Source organism: Amphiura filiformis, chromosome 16, assembly GCF_039555335.1.
Source record: "Amphiura filiformis chromosome 16, Afil_fr2py, whole genome shotgun sequence".
In the NCBI taxonomy this organism is placed as follows: Eukaryota; Metazoa; Echinodermata; class Ophiuroidea; order Amphilepidida; family Amphiuridae; genus Amphiura; species Amphiura filiformis.
The window spans coordinates 43,722,524-43,743,699 of record NC_092643.1 but is presented as its reverse complement, the minus strand read 5'-3'; the positions used below and the strand labels follow the sequence as shown (position 1 = coordinate 43,743,699).

Sequence of the window (21,176 nt, the reverse complement as noted above, 5' to 3'; positions counted from 1 at the left end):
TAGCAAGGATCAATGATGTAAAGGAGGTATTATAATCTCTTAGTGTTGTACCAAGGATCAAGGATGTGATGTAGTCATTATATCACTTAGTGTTTTAGAGAATGTACAAGGATGTGAAGGAGGTGCTATAATCTCATTGTTGTAGCTAAAAACCAACGATGTGATTATTATAATCACTTAGTATTGTAGCAAGTATCAATGTTGTGGAGGAGGTATTATATCTCTATAGGGGGTACTACACCCTCGATAAATTTAGTGTCTATTTTGCATTTTTTCAAAACTAATAACACAATGGTAACAAAGTTATGTATATTATAGTGAATCAATTACTACACTGGAATTTCAGTGACCCAAGACAAATGGTTTGTTATTTATGATAAGAAATAAGGTACCGCTAGGATGTACATTGTTTTGTATCATATATACTGAATCGCTTGTATTGAGTCACTGAAATGTCAGTGTAGTAATTGGATTCCTTGCCCCAATAATATAAATAACTTTTATTACCAGTGTGTTATTATTTGTTGAGAAAATGCAAAAATAGTCACAATTTACCACAGGGTGCAGTACCCTTTAATAATAATAATAATAATAATAATAATAATAACAATAATGACACCTGATAGTATACAGGGCATTTCAACATTGTATAAACATATTTTTTAATAATTAAAAAATGTTAGATTACCGACGGATATCATGGTTTGCTATGTATTTGATTTACCATCAGTAGGTGACCTATCCCATGTGGAGCCAGCTGCAAAATCGTGTGAAATAATACGTAGGTTGGGAGTTCAATCAGATAATTAATTTATTTTTAAAAGGAAAACTCATCAAAATGAGACAGTACTGTCAATCGATGACTGCAGATATTTCAAAAATTTAGCTATGTTAGAGTCCATCCGTTCGTTTAGAAAAGTCAATTTCTGACATATGTTTTGATTTTTATCCCTGAAAACTGAATTGATATTGAGTTGAAGCAACCTTGAACCACGAGTGTCCTTCCCACGTATTTCTGCATCGCCTTTAAATAAATGGACTTCAACTGCAGTATGCCCAGCAGTACGGCAGTAGCATATAGTAGAAACTAGTTCTTCTTATTGTTGCCTCCATTACAAATAAAGTCATGTGAAGTTCTCTGTGATCACTTTTTGGTACAAATCATGGCATCTACAACCAGGACCACTATCCCTTCCACCAGTACTACTACTCCTACCATAAGTACCACTACCCCTACTATCAGGACTACTACCCATACAATCAACGGAGATTTATCTATAGCACCACCAGCTCACGATATACCATCTGCTAATAATCACCTACCCACTAGCAGAAAACGATCGCTTGTCATAAACAATTTCGGAAGTCAAGGAAACATAAGTGTTCTTAGTTTTGAACAAGGCAGAGAGGTCAGAGAAATGCTTAAAAAAGTTGACACTAAAGGAACTCAAGAACGTCTTGCAAAAACTATTATTGTGATCATTATACCATTGATAACTCTTATCGCCATTTGTATTGTATCTTTAGCTGAAAATATTGAAATATTGAGAAGAGAAAGCCAAACTATTTCAGCGATACAATCTAGCAATCAGTTCAATCGAGTCGTACTTCGTTTAATGGCGGAAAGGGGCTTAAGTGCCATTTACCTCGGTTCTGATGAAGCGACAACAGATGAAGTGTACATACAACTAAGGCACACAAGATCTCTTACAGACGAAGCTCTGGTGAACCTCATCGTCTGGCCTTCAGATGGCCTAAGAACAAGTGCAGGACATTTTCAAACAAAAGCAGGTTTACATAATCGTATTCATAAATTTCGAGATGTTATTGATAAACGCATTAATGTCACTATCGAGGAAGATGTTAACTTTTACACATATATCACACAAGAATTTATGAAGGAAGCGATTTACAAAAGCAGATCACACGATGGCAACCTATGGCCTGGAATTGTTGCACAAGAGAGCCTACTGCAATCGGCAGACTACCTCGGAATTACAAGAGCCATTGGTGGAACACGTTTCGCTGGTTGTTACCTTCACTCCACACTCTCGTCTATGTTCAAAGAAGCTTATGTGAAGGAGGACCTTCTGATGAATATTGCTCAAACCTATCACAACTTTGTTGCAGAAGGCTTAGAGAGTGAATTTAAAAACATTGAAACAGCAATAGAAGTTGTTGCTGACATGACAGAAAGCATATTTGAGAATAATGATGTCTGTGAGGTGTATGGAGTAGAACTTGCTACAGAATTATCACTTTATTGGTATGGTAATGTTACCGCGATTATACTTGCCGTCAGTAATGTACGGAACTCGCTATCGGAACACACCAAACAAAGGTCAGAAAACAATTACAATTTGGCGGAAACGAAAGTGGCTATTTTGGGTACCGTAGTTGGAGTTATCGTGTTAGTCTGTCTGGCTTTGGGTATCGTAAACGCGCGTCAAATCCATAAACTTTTGTCCACAATCGGTATGTATGCGAAAACGTTAGAGGGCAAAACACTAGAACTGAGAAGAGAAAAGAAACGTACCGACCAACTACTTTATCAACTTCTCCCTAAAGCTGTAGCAGACCAACTTCGTCAAAACAAGAGGGTAGAAGCCGAGTATTTTGATTGTGTTACTATATATTTTAGCGACATCGTTGGGTTTACGGAACTTTCGGCAGAGAGCACTCCAATGGAAGTAGTGGATTTATTGAACTCCTTGTACAGGTAAGCTGTACATGTAGAGCATGTAGCCAGAGCGGGGTGCTTAATTTATTTTTGCTACCATATTGGGCCACAATGCCACCAACCCTTTAGGTTAGGTTTAGGGTTTAGGGTTACGGATAGGGTTATGGTCATGGTGAGGGTTAGGGTTAGAGTTAGCATATGCGGTCCATTATGGTTGCATAAAATAAACACGCGACCGGGCGGCCCTACTAGAGCGCAGCCAATTTGTGCTCCAGTGCCTTATGCTCGGTGACTTGTGTCATACTTCTGATCCACTCATTTGTTTTTCTGTCTCTTCTTGTAATCCCTAGCATGCTCCTTTCTATACTGTGTTTAGCCACTCTCAACTTCTGCTCCATTCTCTGAGTCATGGCCTAAGTTTCTGAGCTATATGTCATGGCTAGGAGGACACACTGGTTGTAGACTTTCGTTTAAAGACATACTGGCATATTGCTCTACATCACGTCATTCAAGTTTCCAAAAGCACCCCATCCAGCTCTTACTCGTCTTCTAACTTTGTCAAACTGGTTGTAGCTCATTTTGACAACTTGACCCAAGTCATATTCTTCTACTTCTTCCAGTGCTGTTTGGTGAATGTAGATTTTCTTCTTGATGACAAATCTGTTAATCTTCTTTTTTGGTCTTGCTCATGTTGATCTTCAGCCCCACTTAGTTACTTTCATTATTGAGGGCTTGCAGCATAGACTCCAGATCATCAGGGTTTTCTGCAAAGATTATAATATCATTATTTTGCAAATCTCAGGTAGCTTATCCTCTCGATCTCCCCATTGATGTTGATCCCTTTCTTTTCCCAGTCAAGGTTTTGTATGATGACTTCCAGAGCTGCGCTAAAAGTTTTGGTGATATAGTAGAGAGTTTATGAAATGAAGTTTGAAAATTTACTTTAACTGGAACGGCAACTTCAGAAATATCGATTGGATTTCTTGCTCAAATTTACTACAACGCGAACGTATGATTGGTTACTGCACCAACAGCGTCTTGTCACTTAAACTCGGGACATGTGTATTATTGTGCGTTCAAAAGAAGGGCATGTGTAGAGCTTGTAGCCGACTGCATCAAAATGTATCTTTTGTTTAGTCAAGTGGTTATTAGTAGGAATGACCAATGAACCCGCCAATGAACCATCAACTTGATTAGAACACTCCCATAGACATGCAGGGAGCTCAACTGTGCACTGCTTACACAGACATTTCTAAATTGATCTCATTCTTTTATTTTTCAATATTTTTCTGTAAAAATTGGGGAAATTAATGCCAATTATATTTTGTAACTATCTTGCAAATTACAGCAACATAACTTATTTCATTTTCCTGTAAGTGCGAGTCAAAATTGGTCCATCGCCACAGTGCGCTTAATTGCCAGTGGCTGAGCTCAGCACTGCTCAAGAAAGGCACAACATATTCATGTCAATAAGATCAGGTGAACAATGTAGCCTACTGAGCTGTAATTTGGCAGAGTTGCCAGTAATACCTCTATCATACCCTCTGTAAAAAGGTTAAAAAATTGAACAAGTAGATCTCGAGTTACAAATTAAATCACCAGCTTCCCTTTGGAATTTTCATACTCCTTTCAAATCATGCTAAGAAGACACCTTTCTGAACATAAATGTGAAGTTTCGTGCTCATTTGATGTATTTTTCACCTGATTTCAACCCCAAACGTTTTCTTATATATTTAGGCCTATACCATCTACAACTTGCTGCTGGCTATACCTTGTTTAGAACTTTCAAAAGAAGTACCTGAATGTGCAACCATAACTGTTTCAAAATAGCCCGCGAAAGTTATGCAGGTAACTCTGAGGTCATGCATTGAATTGTTTTGAATGAGGAATACTACGGGAACCAGCACCTTTTGTTAGAAGTCACACATGAGCATGATGAGTGAAGTGGATAACCTCTATTGTTGTGAATGAGTCAATGACCTTCAATGACACTTAAGATTTTCTTTGCATGCACCTACTAATTGGTCATATTAAACCCAATAAATTTTTGGTTGTGAAAAAAAAAAAGTTCACCTGGACTTAGTGCAATTTTGATTTTGTGCCATATCGGCCATCTTGGATGATTTTTGGCAAATGTTCTCTAAAGGCATGATTTCAATGCCTCGGTTTGAAAAAAATAATTTATGCCATTGACTAGTAAAGTGCCATTTCATAAGAAACCCTTTGATACTTTCACAATATGCTTGTTTCATGTTTGCATATATATTAAAATAAAGAAATATATAAAGGTAATTATATGCTTATGCCAATTTTGCTCCCAATTGCTATTTTTGGAACTTGTCATTTTATTTTGTTCCAATGACCGGTGAGAATGGGAAACTTTGAAAATTCATAATTCGAAAAGTTTTTGACCGATTTTGACCATTTAACCACCAAAATACTTCTATTGATGAGTTCTATCCAGAAATAGCAATAGGGGCATCATGAAATTTTGATGGTTATCCCTATTATTAGTCCCACTTCAAGACAAAAAACATCTCAGGCGCTTCGTTTGAATAAACATGAATGAACTCGCGATACCACTCAACGAGGATTATGTCGGGACCCAGTGCTACTCTCCTTATCATATCATTTTAAAACAAGCTATTCGTTTCAATTAATATTCTTACGATATTCATAGGCCTATATAATATAAAGGCTCGTCAGCTTTGTCAATTTCATATTCCAATTTACTACGCAAAGCCTAATGTAGAGTGGCAAGTTTTCCGTGTCACGGAAAAACGGACAAATTCACGGAATTTAAGAAAAAACGGAAAACACGGAAATTCGCGGAAAACGTGTTTTTTCCTTGCGAAAAATAAAAATGAAGAAAAAATAATGTGAGGTTAATATAATGAAATTGAAGTCAGTCTTCAAAGATATCAGGCTTGAAAACAACTAAAAACATAATACAAGTAGGGCCTAGCTTCTTTTTACCACGAATGTGAACACGGAATTAGAGTCACGCGGTAGCTTGACCAGCAAAAAAAAAAAAAACGACTGATAAAGAAGAATAAACAGATGCACCGCGAGACTATATTTACACGGAACAAAACGCTATTGTTCTATGATATTTTTCGCTGTTTACAAAATATATCTAAAACCATGCTAAATCGTATTTACTGTCCAAAGTGTCATATTTTAAGAACTCTTTATTTCAAAAAGTTACACGAATCTTACAGTCAATCCGATTGTTTGATAATAAACAAACATTCTTGCTTTATTTCACGCGGTATTTCATAGCCAAAATTAGTGGCAAATCATAGCTAATCATACTGATATCCACAATCTTTCGACACTGCTACAGCCATACATGGCTGTCACTGTCGCACTAATTTTTTAGATTCACTTTCAAATATACCCAGGCATTTTCCTGGATACCCTACATACAAATTCTGGACCCCATTCGCCAAAAAATCAAGTTTTTCACTATTCTTTTATTCTTTCCGGACCACAGCATATATTCATATTAATAAATACTCCACTTTCACACATCGTAATAACGGGACGTCCCCGTGGCGAAGTGGTTAAGGCCATGGACTTCTAATCCATTTATGAATTTTTGCTCAAGTTCGAAACTTCCCACCACTTTTTTTAAAATGTTTTATTAATCAATTTATTGTCGTAAATCAAGAATAACACCATTTCGAACATCCATTGCTATTGTGATATTATTATTTTTTTTCATGAAACAAACATGTTTGATTTTTTATTGGTAAATTATGCTTTACAAATCCACTTGATTACTCACGTTTTTAGACGTTTCATCTTCCTACGGAAGACTTCATCAGTAATGTGATGAACCAGCAACACTCCTACTCTCATCTCCAGAGGGTGTAGTTCTTTGCAATAGCTGGTCATATACATGATTGAGTGAGTATGTCCTTCATCGCGGTTGATAACGCTGGCACACCGTTTTCTGATCCACATTGCTTCTCTAATCCATCTGGTTTGCTTACATGAGTCTTTGTCGATTACTTTGGCTCCGTCCCAATCAATAACATGGTTTTGTTGCGAAACATGGTCTGTGATGGCGGACTTGTTAATTTCATCGACCGACTCCTTTCGAACAGCGCGTGTGAATTTCCTCTCTGTTAACTTTTCAGATTCTTTTAAATGTTCTTTCAGTCTTACCCCGAAAGGTCTGCCGGTTTCCCCAATGTACGACTTCTTGCAACTTTTGCATGGTATTTCATAAACACAATCGCACGTTTTGGTGGCTTCTATTTTGTCTTTGGGGTGTACAAGGTTTTGTTTCAGCGTATTGTGTGGTCTCATCGCTGTCTGGATGTTATGCTTTTTAAACACACGTTGCAGTCTTTCCGACACACCTTGGACATAGGGTATCACTACCATGCCCTTACTTCACATTACTGATGAAGTCTTCCGTAGGAAGATGAAACGTCTAAAAACGTGAGTAATCAAGTGGATTTGTAAAGCATAATTTACCAATAATTGATATCTACAATCCTGATGAACTTATTCAAGGAGTTAAGAAGTCGTTATGGTCAAGAGACAGTGAAAAACGTACGTGATTTAGAGAGTTTTGAGAAGAAAATTGCACGCCATCGCAACCATTTAACCTTCACACATCGCTGTAAAGATAGCGGGATCACCCCCAATAGTTTGAAATTACGCTGCCCGATCAACACCATCAAGGCACGGAATATTATACAGAAAGCACAAAACGAACTGGTAAGAGAACGCATTCGCGTCGTTAGCAACAGAATAGCCGATCTAACCAAAACAAGTAAAAAATTACACGGTCTAGAAACACTCGAAAGTAAAAACGATGGCCACGAGCAAGCCGATGTACGCCGCCATCTTGAAATTCATTTGGAAAACAAACGCAAAACGGAACATGAAAAGTCAAAGGAAAGACAAATTAAGAAGTTAAACAACCTCAAAGACAAAAATGAAGATCTAGCGAAGAAAAGAAATGCCGTACCGGATATTGACTTGTCGGGAACACAGCTGAAAAAATGGGTTGTAAACAACACAGAAAGGAAGCTTACGGACTCGCAGAATTCCCTGCTGGCAAAAGGTTTAAATTTCGCGGTGTCGGTGGACAGGATTCCCAACGAGGATTTCATTGTCGCGGCCGAGAAAGTGAGTTGGAAATTACCACCCGGAGAAGCACAAAACCTTCGTGCGGAAGTCGCAGGAGTTTTAAAGTCAGCGAAAATCCCGAAATCGAACATTAGCAAAGAGGAAAGAGTAGCACTCAAACAGTTGAAAAGGACAAGTCAATCATAATAATGGGTGCAGACAAGGGTAGAAGCACGGTTGTTACATCTACCGACGGCTATGAAGAAAAGGTAAACAACTTGCTTAGTGATGAAAAAACTTACGAGAAACTTAAAGGAGACCCCACTTCAAAGTACAAGCGAAAGTTGTTGGGTACCTTACAGAGACTTAAGAAAGAAAACAAGATTGATAATAGCCAATATAAGTTGCTCTACCCCACTGCTGAAAATACACCACGCATATACTGCACCACAAAGATTCACAAAGAGGGATACCCGGTCAGACCAATTGTGGATTACACTGGATCCATCGCGTATCAGACATCTAAAGCGTTAGCGGAGATTCTGTCCCCCATGGTAGGAAAGACAGCCCATCATGTCACCAACTCGCGGGAATTAGCGGAAGAACTAGCTACGGTCAGAATTGACGACGAGGACATTTTTAATTCACATGATGTCGTGTCACTGTTCACGAATACCCCTATCAATGAAACGCTGGAGATAGTGAGAGATTATCTGGACAAGGACACCACGCTGAAACAAAGAACATTACTCAACACCGAGGACATTATTGAATTACTTGAATTTGTCTTGACGACGACATATTTTTCCTTCAGGGGAGATATTTACATGCAGAAATTTGGAGCGGCCATGGGAAGCCCAGTGAGCGCGATTATCGCGAACATTTTTATGGAATGGCTGGAACAAAAAGCCATAGCCAATGCACCCATCGCGTGTCGTCCAAAATTATGGAAAAGATATGTCGACGATATCCTCGAGATTATACCAAAGGGCACTACGCAAGAACTGACAGATCACCTCAACAAAGCGGATCCAACCAACAACATTAAGTTCACGCACGAGGAAGAAGCAGAAGGAAAAATACCTTTCCTCGATACGCTGATCAATCGGAAAGAAGACGGTTCGGTAAAGACAACAGTGTACAGAAAGAAAACGCACACCGACCAGTATTTAAACTTTGCTTCGCAACATCCCTTACACCAAAAATTGGGTGTAGTCAGAACATTGCTTGATCGGAAAGACGCGATTGTAACGGAAGAGGAGGATAAACAACAGGAGGAGGAACACATCAAGCATGCGCTAAATCAATGTGGATATCCTAACTGGACGATTGAAAAAGTGAAACAACAGATCAGTGATAAGACCAAAGCGAAGAAGAAAGCAAAGGACAAGAACACAGAAAGAAGTAAGGGCATGGTAGTGATACCCTATGTCCAAGGTGTGTCGGAAAGACTGCAACGTGTGTTTAAAAAGCATAACATCCAGACAGCGATGAGACCACACAATACGCTGAAACAAAACCTTGTACACCCCAAAGACAAAATAGAAGCCACCAAAACTTGCGATTGTGTTTATGAAATACCATGCAAAAGTTGCAAGAAGTCGTACATTGGGGAAACCGGCAGACCTTTCGGGGTAAGACTGAAAGAACATTTAAAAGAATCTGAAAAGTTAACAGAGAGGAAATTCACACGCGCTGTTCGAAAGGAGTCGGTCGATGAAATTAACAAGTCCGCCATCACAGACCATGTTTCGCAACAAAACCATGTTATTGATTGGGACGGAGCCAAAGTAATCGACAAAGACTCATGTAAGCAAACCAGATGGATTAGAGAAGCAATGTGGATCAGAAAACGGTGGGCCAACGTTATCAACCGCGATGAAGGGACATACTCACTCAATCATGTATATGACCAGCTATTGCAAAGAACTACACCCTCTGGAGATGAGAGTAGGAGTGTTGCTGGTTCATCACATTACTGATGAAGTCTTCCGTAGGAAGATGAAACGTCTAAAAACGTGAGTAATCAAGTGGATTTGTAAAGCATAATTTACCAATAATTGATATCTACAATCCTGATGAACTTATTCAAGGAGATGTTTGATTTTTTATTCACATTTAGGCCTAGGCCTTGGGCCTACTTTCACCATCCAGATGCTATCACCATGCCTGACTATCATATGGCATCTTCGTCATTTAAAACACCGAAATTTATTTATTATTTATTATTTATTTATCAGTGGCTCTGTTCACAGCTCAGATTGAAATTATATTTTATATAAATATTATAAATGAAAATCACAAACCGCGAAAGATCGCCAACAACTGCCACTGAATATTGATATCCAACTAGATTTCCCCACAGGGCTAAAGGGCAGGACTTAATTAGGGGAATTTACTTTCACAAACCGCGAAAGATCGCCGACAACCGCCGCTTTATAGGGGTATCCAACTAGATTGCCCCGCAGGGCTACAAAGAACTACAAACCGCGAAATTTGGATATCCAACCAGATTGCCCGCAGGCATATCGATTATATGGATATCCAACAAATTAAGACCACAAACCGCGAAAGATCGCCAACAACTGCCGCTCAATATTGATATCCAAGTAGATTGCCCCGCAGGGCTATAAAGAACCACAGACCGCGAAATTTGGATATGGAACTATTGCCCCACAGGGCTTCAAAGAACCACAAACCACGAAATATGGATATCCAACAAGCTTAAACTACAAATTAGCTCCCGATAGAGAGCAGGACTTGATGAGGGAAATTAAAACCACAAAACACGAAAGATTACAAAGAACCACAAACCGCGAAAGACTAGATTGCCCGCAGGCCTATCGATTATAAAAAATCACAAACCACGAAATACGGATATCCAACAAGCTTAGCCTATAAACTATAGAGGGCAGGGCTTGATGAGGGAAATTAAAACCACAAACCACGATATTCAGCTATATTGCCCCGCTGGGCTACAAAGAGCCACAAACCCCGAAATTGGGATATCCAATTAGATTGCCCGCAGGCCTATCGATTATTCGATTATAAAGAACCACAAACCGCGAAAGATCAACAACAACTGCCGCTTAATATTGATACCAACTAGATTGCCCCGCAGGGCTATAAAGAACCACAAACCGCGAAATTTGGATATGCAACTAGATTGCCCCACAGGGCTACAAAGATCCACAAACCACGAAATATGGATATTCAACAAGCTTAAACTATAAATTAGCTCCCGATAGAGTGCAGGGCTTGATGAAAACCACAAACCACGAAAGATCGCCGACAACCGCCGCTTAATAGGAATATTCAACTAGGTTGCCCTGAAGGGCTACAAAGAACCACAAACCGCGAAATTCGGATAGCTAAGTAGATTGCCCCAGGGCTACTAAAGAACCACCAACATTAAAACACGATTATCTGGGGCATTTAGACGCTTCCGTAGTATAGGCTTAAATATATGGTCGAATCCAACCAAAAGTGTCCACGGGCTAAAAATAAAAGTCCGAAATAAAAATGTCTCCACAATTTTTTCCTTTTGCCCATTGATTGATGACATATTGGCCTTATAGGAACCAAAATGCCATTACTAATCTTGAAAATAAATCCAGGACGTGTGATAGTAAATGTGATATCAAAACCCAATGTTACCTACGAATACCACTAGGATGCTTTCACTATCGCAATACTAATCAACCTAAAACAAATGGAATATTCCCATTAACGCTTTTTTCGTGTAATGTAGACCACAGGGTGTCAGGAAAATGCTAACTCAACCAGAAAATATTTGTTTTTATTTTTATAACGCGATCAATATGATCTTAGTCAATTTATGCTAGTTTATTTTTGAAAATGAAGTTTAGGTCAGTTTCTGTATTTTATTTATCAAATGAGTATGAATCAATTTACACATTGTATAAGAACGAGTATGATATATGTTTTCAAGAATATTAGGAATTATACGCATACACCTAACGCTTTATACAATGAAAAGGTGAAGAAACCTGGGTATTCGTAGGTAACATGAGCGATTTAACAATATCTATATTGAGTTTATAGGTTTAAATTTTGCTATTATGGTAATGAATTAATAAAATGGTAGTTTTAGATCCCTTTCAGATGGTACGTCCAAATGAATAAATGCTATTACCTTAGATCAAAATTTTTTGATGCTTTTAGCAAGATTTTGACCACTTCATTTTGATATACAAGTAGTTAATCAGCAATTTTACATAATAAATAATTGTTGAATGAATCCGTATATGGGTAATAATAGTGTCCTGGGGTACCGCTTAAAGTTTTTGACAATTAATTTCCATTGGTAGGGACACTTCATTACACATGTCATGTATTATGCTGTATTCGTAAGTAACATTTCAGTATTTGTAGGTAAGAATTAGACTTTTGGTGGATATCGCAATCAAAACTTCATTTTATAAAGCACTTTGAATGTATTATTTTCTTTATGTGCGTTTATTGATACTTTAGACCCTATCATGTATTAATAATGTCGGTTCACAACGGTTGAAAGAGGATTGAAGCAAGAAACAAAGGCACTAAAGTGACTTTAATTTGCTTAATTGCACACAAATTGCTTAAAACCGTTATTGCAGACTTGTGAAGTCCATCTTGGAGTCAGTTACGTCTTGTGGCCTTTCGTTTGAGGGCAACTACAATTAGCTTTATACCAGGGTCCATCAATGTGTTGTCTAGATCATGAGACAATGAGAACAGTCGTTTTTCCATGGTATTCGTAGGTAACCTTAGCGAAAACGTCAAAAGTTACCTTTGAATAAGTCAATTTGGACACAAATTACTAAGAAACCAGAAGCTCGGTAAACATTTAAAATGAAGCACACATGACAGTTGACAAATCCAAGTATTTATCCCCTTCTAATCTTCTTTGAATCTGATTTTTCTTTCAAATGAGCAGACCGTCGTCTATTTCAGTACATATTTTTCACCAATTAAGCCGTATTCAGTTTTGCATGGTGGGCATGTATGTGAATTCGCAACTTTCATTGACATATGATTTGATAGCAAACATACAGGCCTTCGTTATGTACCAATATGGGCATTGGCAAGAATGGCGGTGTTTCACAATACTGTCATGATAAAAGTGTATTCGTAGGTAACATTCGGTTACCGAAATTTACCTACGAATACTTGCTTTTATTGTCGACATCTCAGAAATATTTAAACGCAGGTTATTGAAACTTGGTAGAAATAAAGAGTGTATTACCCTGCACCTATTGCTTAACTATTGTTTACTATTCTCTCACTTTGTGGAAATGGCACAGCTTTTAACATGTATTCGGAGGTAATGCATATTTTTTACCAAACCTACCTTTGTGCCATTTAGAATTTCTGGCAGCTAAACACAATAATAAAGATGTCCGAATGCAATGCATTTCAGTATTGGACATATCAAAGCTTGTATCAATTGCGCATTTATTAGTGATTTCCATTTTTAAAGATATATCTAGTGCTATGAAAATTGTATTCGTAGGTAATGTAAAAAATACCACTCAAAAAATTATCACAAAAATTCATAATTATGTACAAATATGTGAAAAATTGAACAGGCAATCTTTGAATACACACCTTTCAGGAAATCAAATTAGATTCAATCCAATGACTTCTTTTCATAACTGATTTAGATGTTTTTAAAAATACCTTAAGAGATATTTTGAAAAAATGGGTTAAAATAGCATGTTTTGGGGTCTCTGTGTCTAAGTTTTTCACAGAAGGGGGTCTTATTATATATGGCGCGAAGCGTATGATCAAGGCAAATAAACACAATACAAAAACGAATGCCAATTGATTAATACTTTTAAGTTATGGCCCTGAACATGCCGTGTACACTTTTCGTTGGATTCGACCATATGCGCATTTACCAGTTCCGACATGAAGTAGGCCTAAATCGGATTTACTCTATGTGTGTCTCTCTGGCATTGTCAACATTGGGTGTGTGTTGTTCATATTTACATTTTATTTACATATTTACGTAGCCTTGAATAATTAAAGTATATTAAAATGTTTATTGATCATTGTGTACGCCTCTGAACATTACAGTCACGCGTGACGAGCAAGTTTTAAAAATAAACGACTGATAAAGTTTTGTTTAATTATTTATTGTCATGAATCAAGAATGGCAACTTCAAACATCCATTTTCGTTTTATTCGTTTTATGGTGCACTTCATAACCTGACTTTTCAAGCTTGGAGCTGCTTGGCTACATTCATAAAAAGAAAAGAAATCTACCAAAAAACGTTGACAACGTAAAGAAATCAGCAAGTTTAAAAAACCCACCTCGGCTCACTTTTTGAAACTTGGTCCCATTTGAACACCAACAGCAAATCAGTGTTTTTATTTTATTTCAACAGAATACAGCGTTTCCAACAAGATTACAAACAAGCCTACTTGTTATTCGTTTAATTCAATCATTAATCATGATATTATAAAACAAAACACAAAAACATATTGGCTTATCATGCAAGAACAAGATAATAACCGTTCAGGTCGTTCCAGAAAGCTTACAAATTAATATCGCATCTGCACATTAAAGATACATAACACTTCTGGAAATGTTTTAAATTGATGTAAATATGATAAAGTTTAAATCAGTACCTTTTACAAATGGGACCAAGTTTAAAAAAGTGAGCCGAGGTGGGTTTTTTTAAACTTGCTGATTTCTTTACGTTGTCAACGTTTTTTGGTAGATTGAAATTACATCACGGAAAATCACGGAATTTAGTATTCAAAACCACGCACGGAAAATCGCGGAATTCGGTGTTTTAAATCACGGAAAACTTGCCACTCTAGCCTAATGAAATACCTATTCTTTATTTCTTTCCCCTCCTTCTCAATCTCTCTCCCCCTTCCCCTCCTGTTTCCCCTCCCCTACATTATCCCTATTTCCCCCTCCCTCTCCCCTCTATCTGTACTCGTTCTCTCAAACTTGACCCCTCCTATAATACCCCACTCGCACTCCTGTTTCCCCCTCCCCAGTGACTTTGTCGGAGGGCGTGGGGGTGATTCTCAAAGGGAAACATTTTTTCAAAAATGGGCAAAATATGGCAGAAAAGGCCTAAAAGCATAAAATATCATGGGTGAGCTGTCCCCCCTGGCTACCGTCAATGCACCTTCCCCTGTCCACATCCAATACCCTCCCTTTCCTCCTCCCTACCCCCTCTTACCAGACACAACCTATGACATGTTATATTCAAAAATGTTGTGCACCTGCTTTACTCTTCCAGAAGTATAGTACACTGCTTGCTCACGTAAAACCAGGCCATTTTTACGGGACCTTAATCCACTTGAAGTGGAAGTAATGACAAAACTTCGTTTCGCAAACTGATTTGGTGTACGTGATGAGCACACACAAAACTATACAAGCGTGACGTTTGGACCAAAAATGTATTTTAATGTAATTCATTCAGTAATTTTCAGCAACATGTGGCATGTTTTTAGCCAAACCAAATTAGATTTGCAATAATTGGTCTATTAACTAGATAATACATAAGAGGTAATTATGTAGTCTGTGAGGAAATATGCAAAACTATTGTTCTTAAATTGACGTATTTTCATTATAATCTACGGCACACTATAGATTCTTGGGTTAACTTCCACTTCCAGTGGCTTTAATGGCAGAGTGGTTTTATTTAAACATAATCCTCTATAATCCTCTAGACGTTAAAGTTTGTGGATTCAAACTTCATTTCGCAAACTCTCTAGTATCTCCTGTCGAACCCCCGGTGAATGTTGATTTTGTTGCTCGCAGAGTGTAGCCGGATGAAAGTTGTTCCTTTGCTCTGTGTGTGCTCTCGAAAACGGAAAACGTATGGCTCTAAAATATATATATTAGTAGTTGGCGTTTAATATAACCATATCCCACGTGCTACAAAATGTAATTGTCGCAATATACGTCTCACAATAATGTTTGACGTTCTTCTCTGATACCAGGCACTACAATAATATCAAAGACCTTGAAGATACCCAGAAGTTATCAACTAAAATGACAGTTAATACATTGTAATTGAAATTGACAAGTTGTTTTCATCAGCCTATATACATCGATCAATGTTAATTATACAGTTGTTTGACCTATTCATCTTCGTTGGAAACGTGACGCTTAGTCATTGTCAATTTTGTTGTCCATTACCCCCTCTAGCTCTGTAAGGTACCTGGCAACACTTTCATAAATCAGCCTGAATAATAATACAGTAACCTCAGTGTTTAAGTTCGATCAGTTTGAAATGTAAACTATGAATTCACTACCAGGGACAGTACAGGGCGCATTTGGTAGCCAAGGCAATATAAGTTTATCATCAAGCGAGACCAAAACGATCGAATTTAAACAGATGCTCAAAGAAGTTGACGACAATGGCTCAAAACGACGTCTTGCCAAAAGTCTTGCTGTTATTGTGGTACCATTGTTAACAATTTTAATTATCAACATAATTTCATTGGTTCATTACGTCGAGATTCTAACTACGGAACAGAAGACTATTTCAACCATAGAAAGTGGTAACCAACTGAATAACATTGTATTACGATTAATGGCAGAAAGAGGTTTAAGTGCAATTTACACAGGATCCAGTGCCGATGATTTAAGTCACGAACAAGTTCATTCATTGTTACACAACGCAAGATCAGAAACCGATCACGTCTTTGATGGTGTCAACTTTTGGCCAAGTGATGGTTTAAAAGTAAATGACAAAGCTTTCCAAACTCAACACGAGCTTCTAAATTACATCCATGAATTCAGAATTAAAGTAGATGTTAAAAATAATCTTACCATTGAAACTGAAATAAGATTTTACTCTAACATCACTCAGGCTTTAAGCAGAGAAGCTGTTTTGAACAGCAAATCACACAATGGACATTTGTGGCCTGAACTTGTTGCAGAGAACAGTTTGCTCCAATCAGTCGACTTTCTTGGGATAGCAAGAGCAGTAGGTGGGACACGTTTCGCATCCTGCTATCTTGATCATACCTTGTCGACTATGTTTGCAGAAGTAATACTTAAGTCACATACTTTGGTTACTTTAGCTAGCACTTACGACACCTTCGTCGCCGATGCTCTACAAGCAGAAATTCGCCTGGTTGATCCAGCAGAGGCAGTTGTTAATCGCTTGACTGACAGTATCTTTCGAAACGATAATGTCTGTAATCTACTTGGAGTGGAAGATGCGATTGGTTTGTCTCTAGCCTGGTTTGGTAACATCACATATATCATCAATTCGGTTAGTAATGTGCGAATGGCTTTAGCACAGCATACCAAGCTGACTTCTGAAGCTAATCTAAAATCAGCCAAGTTAAATTTAATTATCATGGCTACGGTCGTATCTGTTATTGTTATAATCTCAATAACAATGGGTGTGATAAATAATTATAATATGCAACGACTTATGAGCACTATGGGCAAATATGCCATGAAACTGCAGAGTAAAAAATCAGAATTGAAAAGTGAGCAGAAACGGACTGAAGAGTTACTCTGTCAACTGCTACCGCGCAAGGTGGCTGATCAACTCCGTGCAGGAGAATCGTTTCAGGCAGAATATTTTCACTCGGTTACTATATATTTCAGCGATATTATTGGATTTACCCGCCTTTCTGCAGATAGTACACCCATGGAGGTTATCACACTTTTAAATGCACTATATAGGTAAGTTATAGGGTAAATGCTGGGGTTTGAACAACAAACCAAAAGTTCGATGGCGTCTTATATGCGAACGTCCTTTTGTTAGGGATATGCGGTCACATAGTCCGATAAAACCTAGTTGAAATAGCAATCAATGTTGATCTTTCGACTTAAAAGTTTCAGGGAGAGGTTGGGGATTAGTCTACCTAGCAGTCAAGTTAGTTCAATCGATGAGGCGTTTTTTTTCTATGGTGCGGTATGCAGGCTTTTATGGTTAGTACGCTCTCGTGTAAACGATTGTAACCCGTACGAAACGGGAGCTGATTCTGGCTGCGAAGGTCTATTGTGGAATATCTAGGGTGTGCGCTTCTTAGCTGCAAGTCCCTGTGTTGTTGTTTAATGGAATGATGTGGGGCCGTAGTGGTAAGGATTGATAAGGAGGGGTAATAAAAACGGGTGTTTCATTACGCTTTGTGTTTGGCTCCTGACATAATCCCCGTTGAGAGGGTCATCATCGCCTGACGAGTGCATTCCTGTTTATTCAAATGAAGCGCCTAGGTAGAGTCTTTTACTTGTAGTGTGATCAATAACCCACTTGACCAAACAAAAGGGAGAAATATTGCAGTAGTCCCTTACACATGCATTTCTTTTGATCACCCCTTTGATACATATGTCCCGATTAAGCGACAAGACGCTATTACGTGGAGTTCGTTGTCGCGGTTTTAGAATAACATAATTTTGCTTTGACAACAAACACCACATTTAGAGTTTCATGAAGAAGATTTCATGATTACGTGTGAATCCAATGGCGACGTAAAAATGGCGATATCGCATCCGCTCCCATCCCTGATGGTTGTTTTATTTTATATTTTTTTCAGAAAAGTATACCAGATTAAATCGTCCGTATTCTGTGAATATGCAGCAACGTCGCCCTCACCATCCATACGATAAAAATAAATTAATGGACGGGTTATATATCGTCACTTTATACACAGGCAGTGGCGTAGCGTCATAGAGGCACGGAGGGGCACGTCCCCCAATCAATCTGAAATTTTAAAAATCCCATAGGAAAATGGCCGAAAATTGGCTTGTGCCCCACAGTCAGACCCGGTGCCCCCAATCATGGTTGGTGCCCCCAGTCATGGTTGGTGCCCCCCCAATCATGGTTGTTGCCCCTTCCCCCAATATGAGAACCCACGCTACGCCACTGACACAGGACGGTATCAATTCCAATGTCAAAGCACTCCTTTTTGATGGATTTCGGTAATGTCTTTCTTTCTTTTTATAATAGCACTTTTGATAGTGTAATCGAGAACCACTACGTGTATAAAGTGGAGACAATAGGCGACGCTTACATGGTCGTGTCTGGCCTACCAGAGCGCAGTGATGATCATTGCTACCAGATCATATGTATGGCATCAGATCTACTCAACATGGTACATGATTTTGCAATCCCACATAAACCGCATCAAAGATTACGACTCAGGATTGGAATTCATACAGGTAGATAATTGTTATAAGTATTTTTATAGTGATCAATATAATCAGCTATATATACTGCGCCAATAAAATATCCTTACACTTGGAAAAATAATCATAATTTCAAAACTAACCAATATTGAGGTAAATTTGTTTTTTTAATAGATGCACTATCTAATCCTGCACATTATGACACCACATTGAACCCGATGTGACCTCAAGAAGTAAAGTTACAAGCAATTGAATAGACGAAGGTCCGGTTTTAAAAGTGACAAACTGTCCTATACAAGACGCAAAAAGATTCCAACAAACGCAACAAAGAGACAACACAGTTTCTTCAATGAAGCGTTATTTAAAGCAGTTTTTATTTCAGTTTTACTTCTCTGTACTTTTCATAACTTTCATGTTATTTGTCAGTTCTTTTGTTTCAGTTTTCTTTTGTTCCTTTTGTTTTAAATTAAAGCCAAACGCATAAATTAGCCATTCACCACTCTCAAACCAGATGTCTAGTCTGTGGAGTTTTGAATAGGCCAGTTTGTCACTTTTAAAACTGCACCTTCGTCTAATCAAATGCTTGTAACTTTGGTTCTTGAAGTCACATTGGATTCAATGTGGTGTCATAATGTGCAGAATTAGATAGTGCATCTATTAAAAAACAAAATTAACCCAATATTGTTCAATTTGGAAATTGTGATTATTTTTCCAAGTGTAAGGATACTTTATTGGCGCAGTAAAGTATAGTATGGACAAGCTAACTAAACAGACATTTAATCTTTGCCTTATCAATAGAGGTGAGAATGCTGTTGAGAATGCCAAACTACAAATCCCCAAGCATCCCACTTACCAATTTTACAGTTCTCATTTGACATACGAGCACACTTTTAACTGTGCAGAACATTTGATTTATCATAAAAATGTGCCAGAGATTACTTAAAAGGGCATTTCGTGATCCACAGCCTCATCCCCCACTTTTCCCAAAAAAAGTTGAGATTTTTATATTACTGGATACCTCTGGCTACATAATGTTTGTGTACAAAATATATCTTGCAGATTAATTCGTTTAGCCAAGATATCGTGAAATTTGAATTACGTTCTGGTGCACCAGAACGAAATTACAACGTATTGTCTATGGGACAGTGTAATACACATAATCATGCATAACTCGCAAACGCAAAATCGGATTCAGCTGAAATTTTGGGAATAGGCTTTTTTCGTAGATATCTACAGAACAATGTCATAAAAAGAGGATGCTAGGATCACGAAATACTCCTTTAAGCTGTGAATCTGGCCAGGAGGGGGCAATTATCAATTAGTGAGGGTTTGGGCCCAAAACTTTTAGAAAGATTGATCAGACTATACGTGTTGAAAGCAAATGTTTCCCCTCCTTGGGTGTATTAATTGTTTTGACAAAATGAAGATGATTGACTATGATGACCGATACTCTTGTTGTTGTTGGGAGAATGATGTTCGTGATGAATTGTATCTAAGGACATGGACAATTAATAATCCACATCAGGTGTATTTTGCGGATAATATGATTAGACGAAGGCAATCAAAATTTCGGTAGTGCCCTTTTCAAGGATAATTTTTGAAAATTAGAACAGGTGAAATCCCACATTTTGGTAAAAATAGAGGGCGAAGGAGGAGGGGATGAATAGAAACAGTAAAGGACGAGGACGGGGGATTTTGTTGCCGTTGATGATATTAATGACAACGTCGCGTCGCGGTCTTTATTCTCTTGTGTACAGGTTCTTGTGTAGCTGGTGTTGTTGGTATGAAGATGCCTCGTTACTGTCTCTTCGGTGATACCGTGAATACTGCAGCTAGAATGGAGTCTACTGGTGAAGGTAATTATACCTTAAAATGTGATTTGCTTTCTAAAAGTAAAGCCCAATTCAAGAAAGAAATTTTCTGAGCTGATGAGCGCAGGTTGCGCTTGCAAGTACAATGTGCATTAAGGTCGGTGGCATTATATTGAGGTGTAAGTCAATCGATTGCTTTGTAAGTTATAGAAGTTCCAATTGAAGCCTGTAGAGAACTGAGCAGGAAGTCTGTCGGTATGTTAAGACGTCTTTGTTGGAATAATAATTCTGGCAATTTCCATAGTCACGTTTTGCAGAGAGAATACAGCACAAATGTAAAATATATACCTCTTGATGTGACTGATCTTACACAATTAAGTATAGTTGGAATGGCTAATATTTGAAATGTGCTTTGAAGAGAGTCATTTCAATGTTTTAAGTATTTTATGTATTGAATTTTTCAAATGCCATTTCA

General features: G+C 38.0%; 1 protein-coding gene across 1 annotated transcript in view; it reads left to right on the top strand.

The window, feature by feature from the left end:
• The first annotated feature begins 1,163 nt into the window (after positions 1-1,163).
• LOC140172672 (uncharacterized) overlaps positions 1,164-21,176 on the top strand; it is a 31,901-nt gene continuing 11,888 nt past the window's right edge. Inside the window, exons 1-3 of the mRNA XM_072195805.1 lie at positions 1,164-2,719; positions 18,712-18,923; positions 20,648-20,746. Of these exons, the coding sequence (XP_072051906.1) occupies positions 1,164-2,719; positions 18,712-18,923; positions 20,648-20,746 (1,867 nt within the window). The remainder of the gene's footprint in view (positions 2,720-18,711; positions 18,924-20,647; positions 20,747-21,176) is intronic.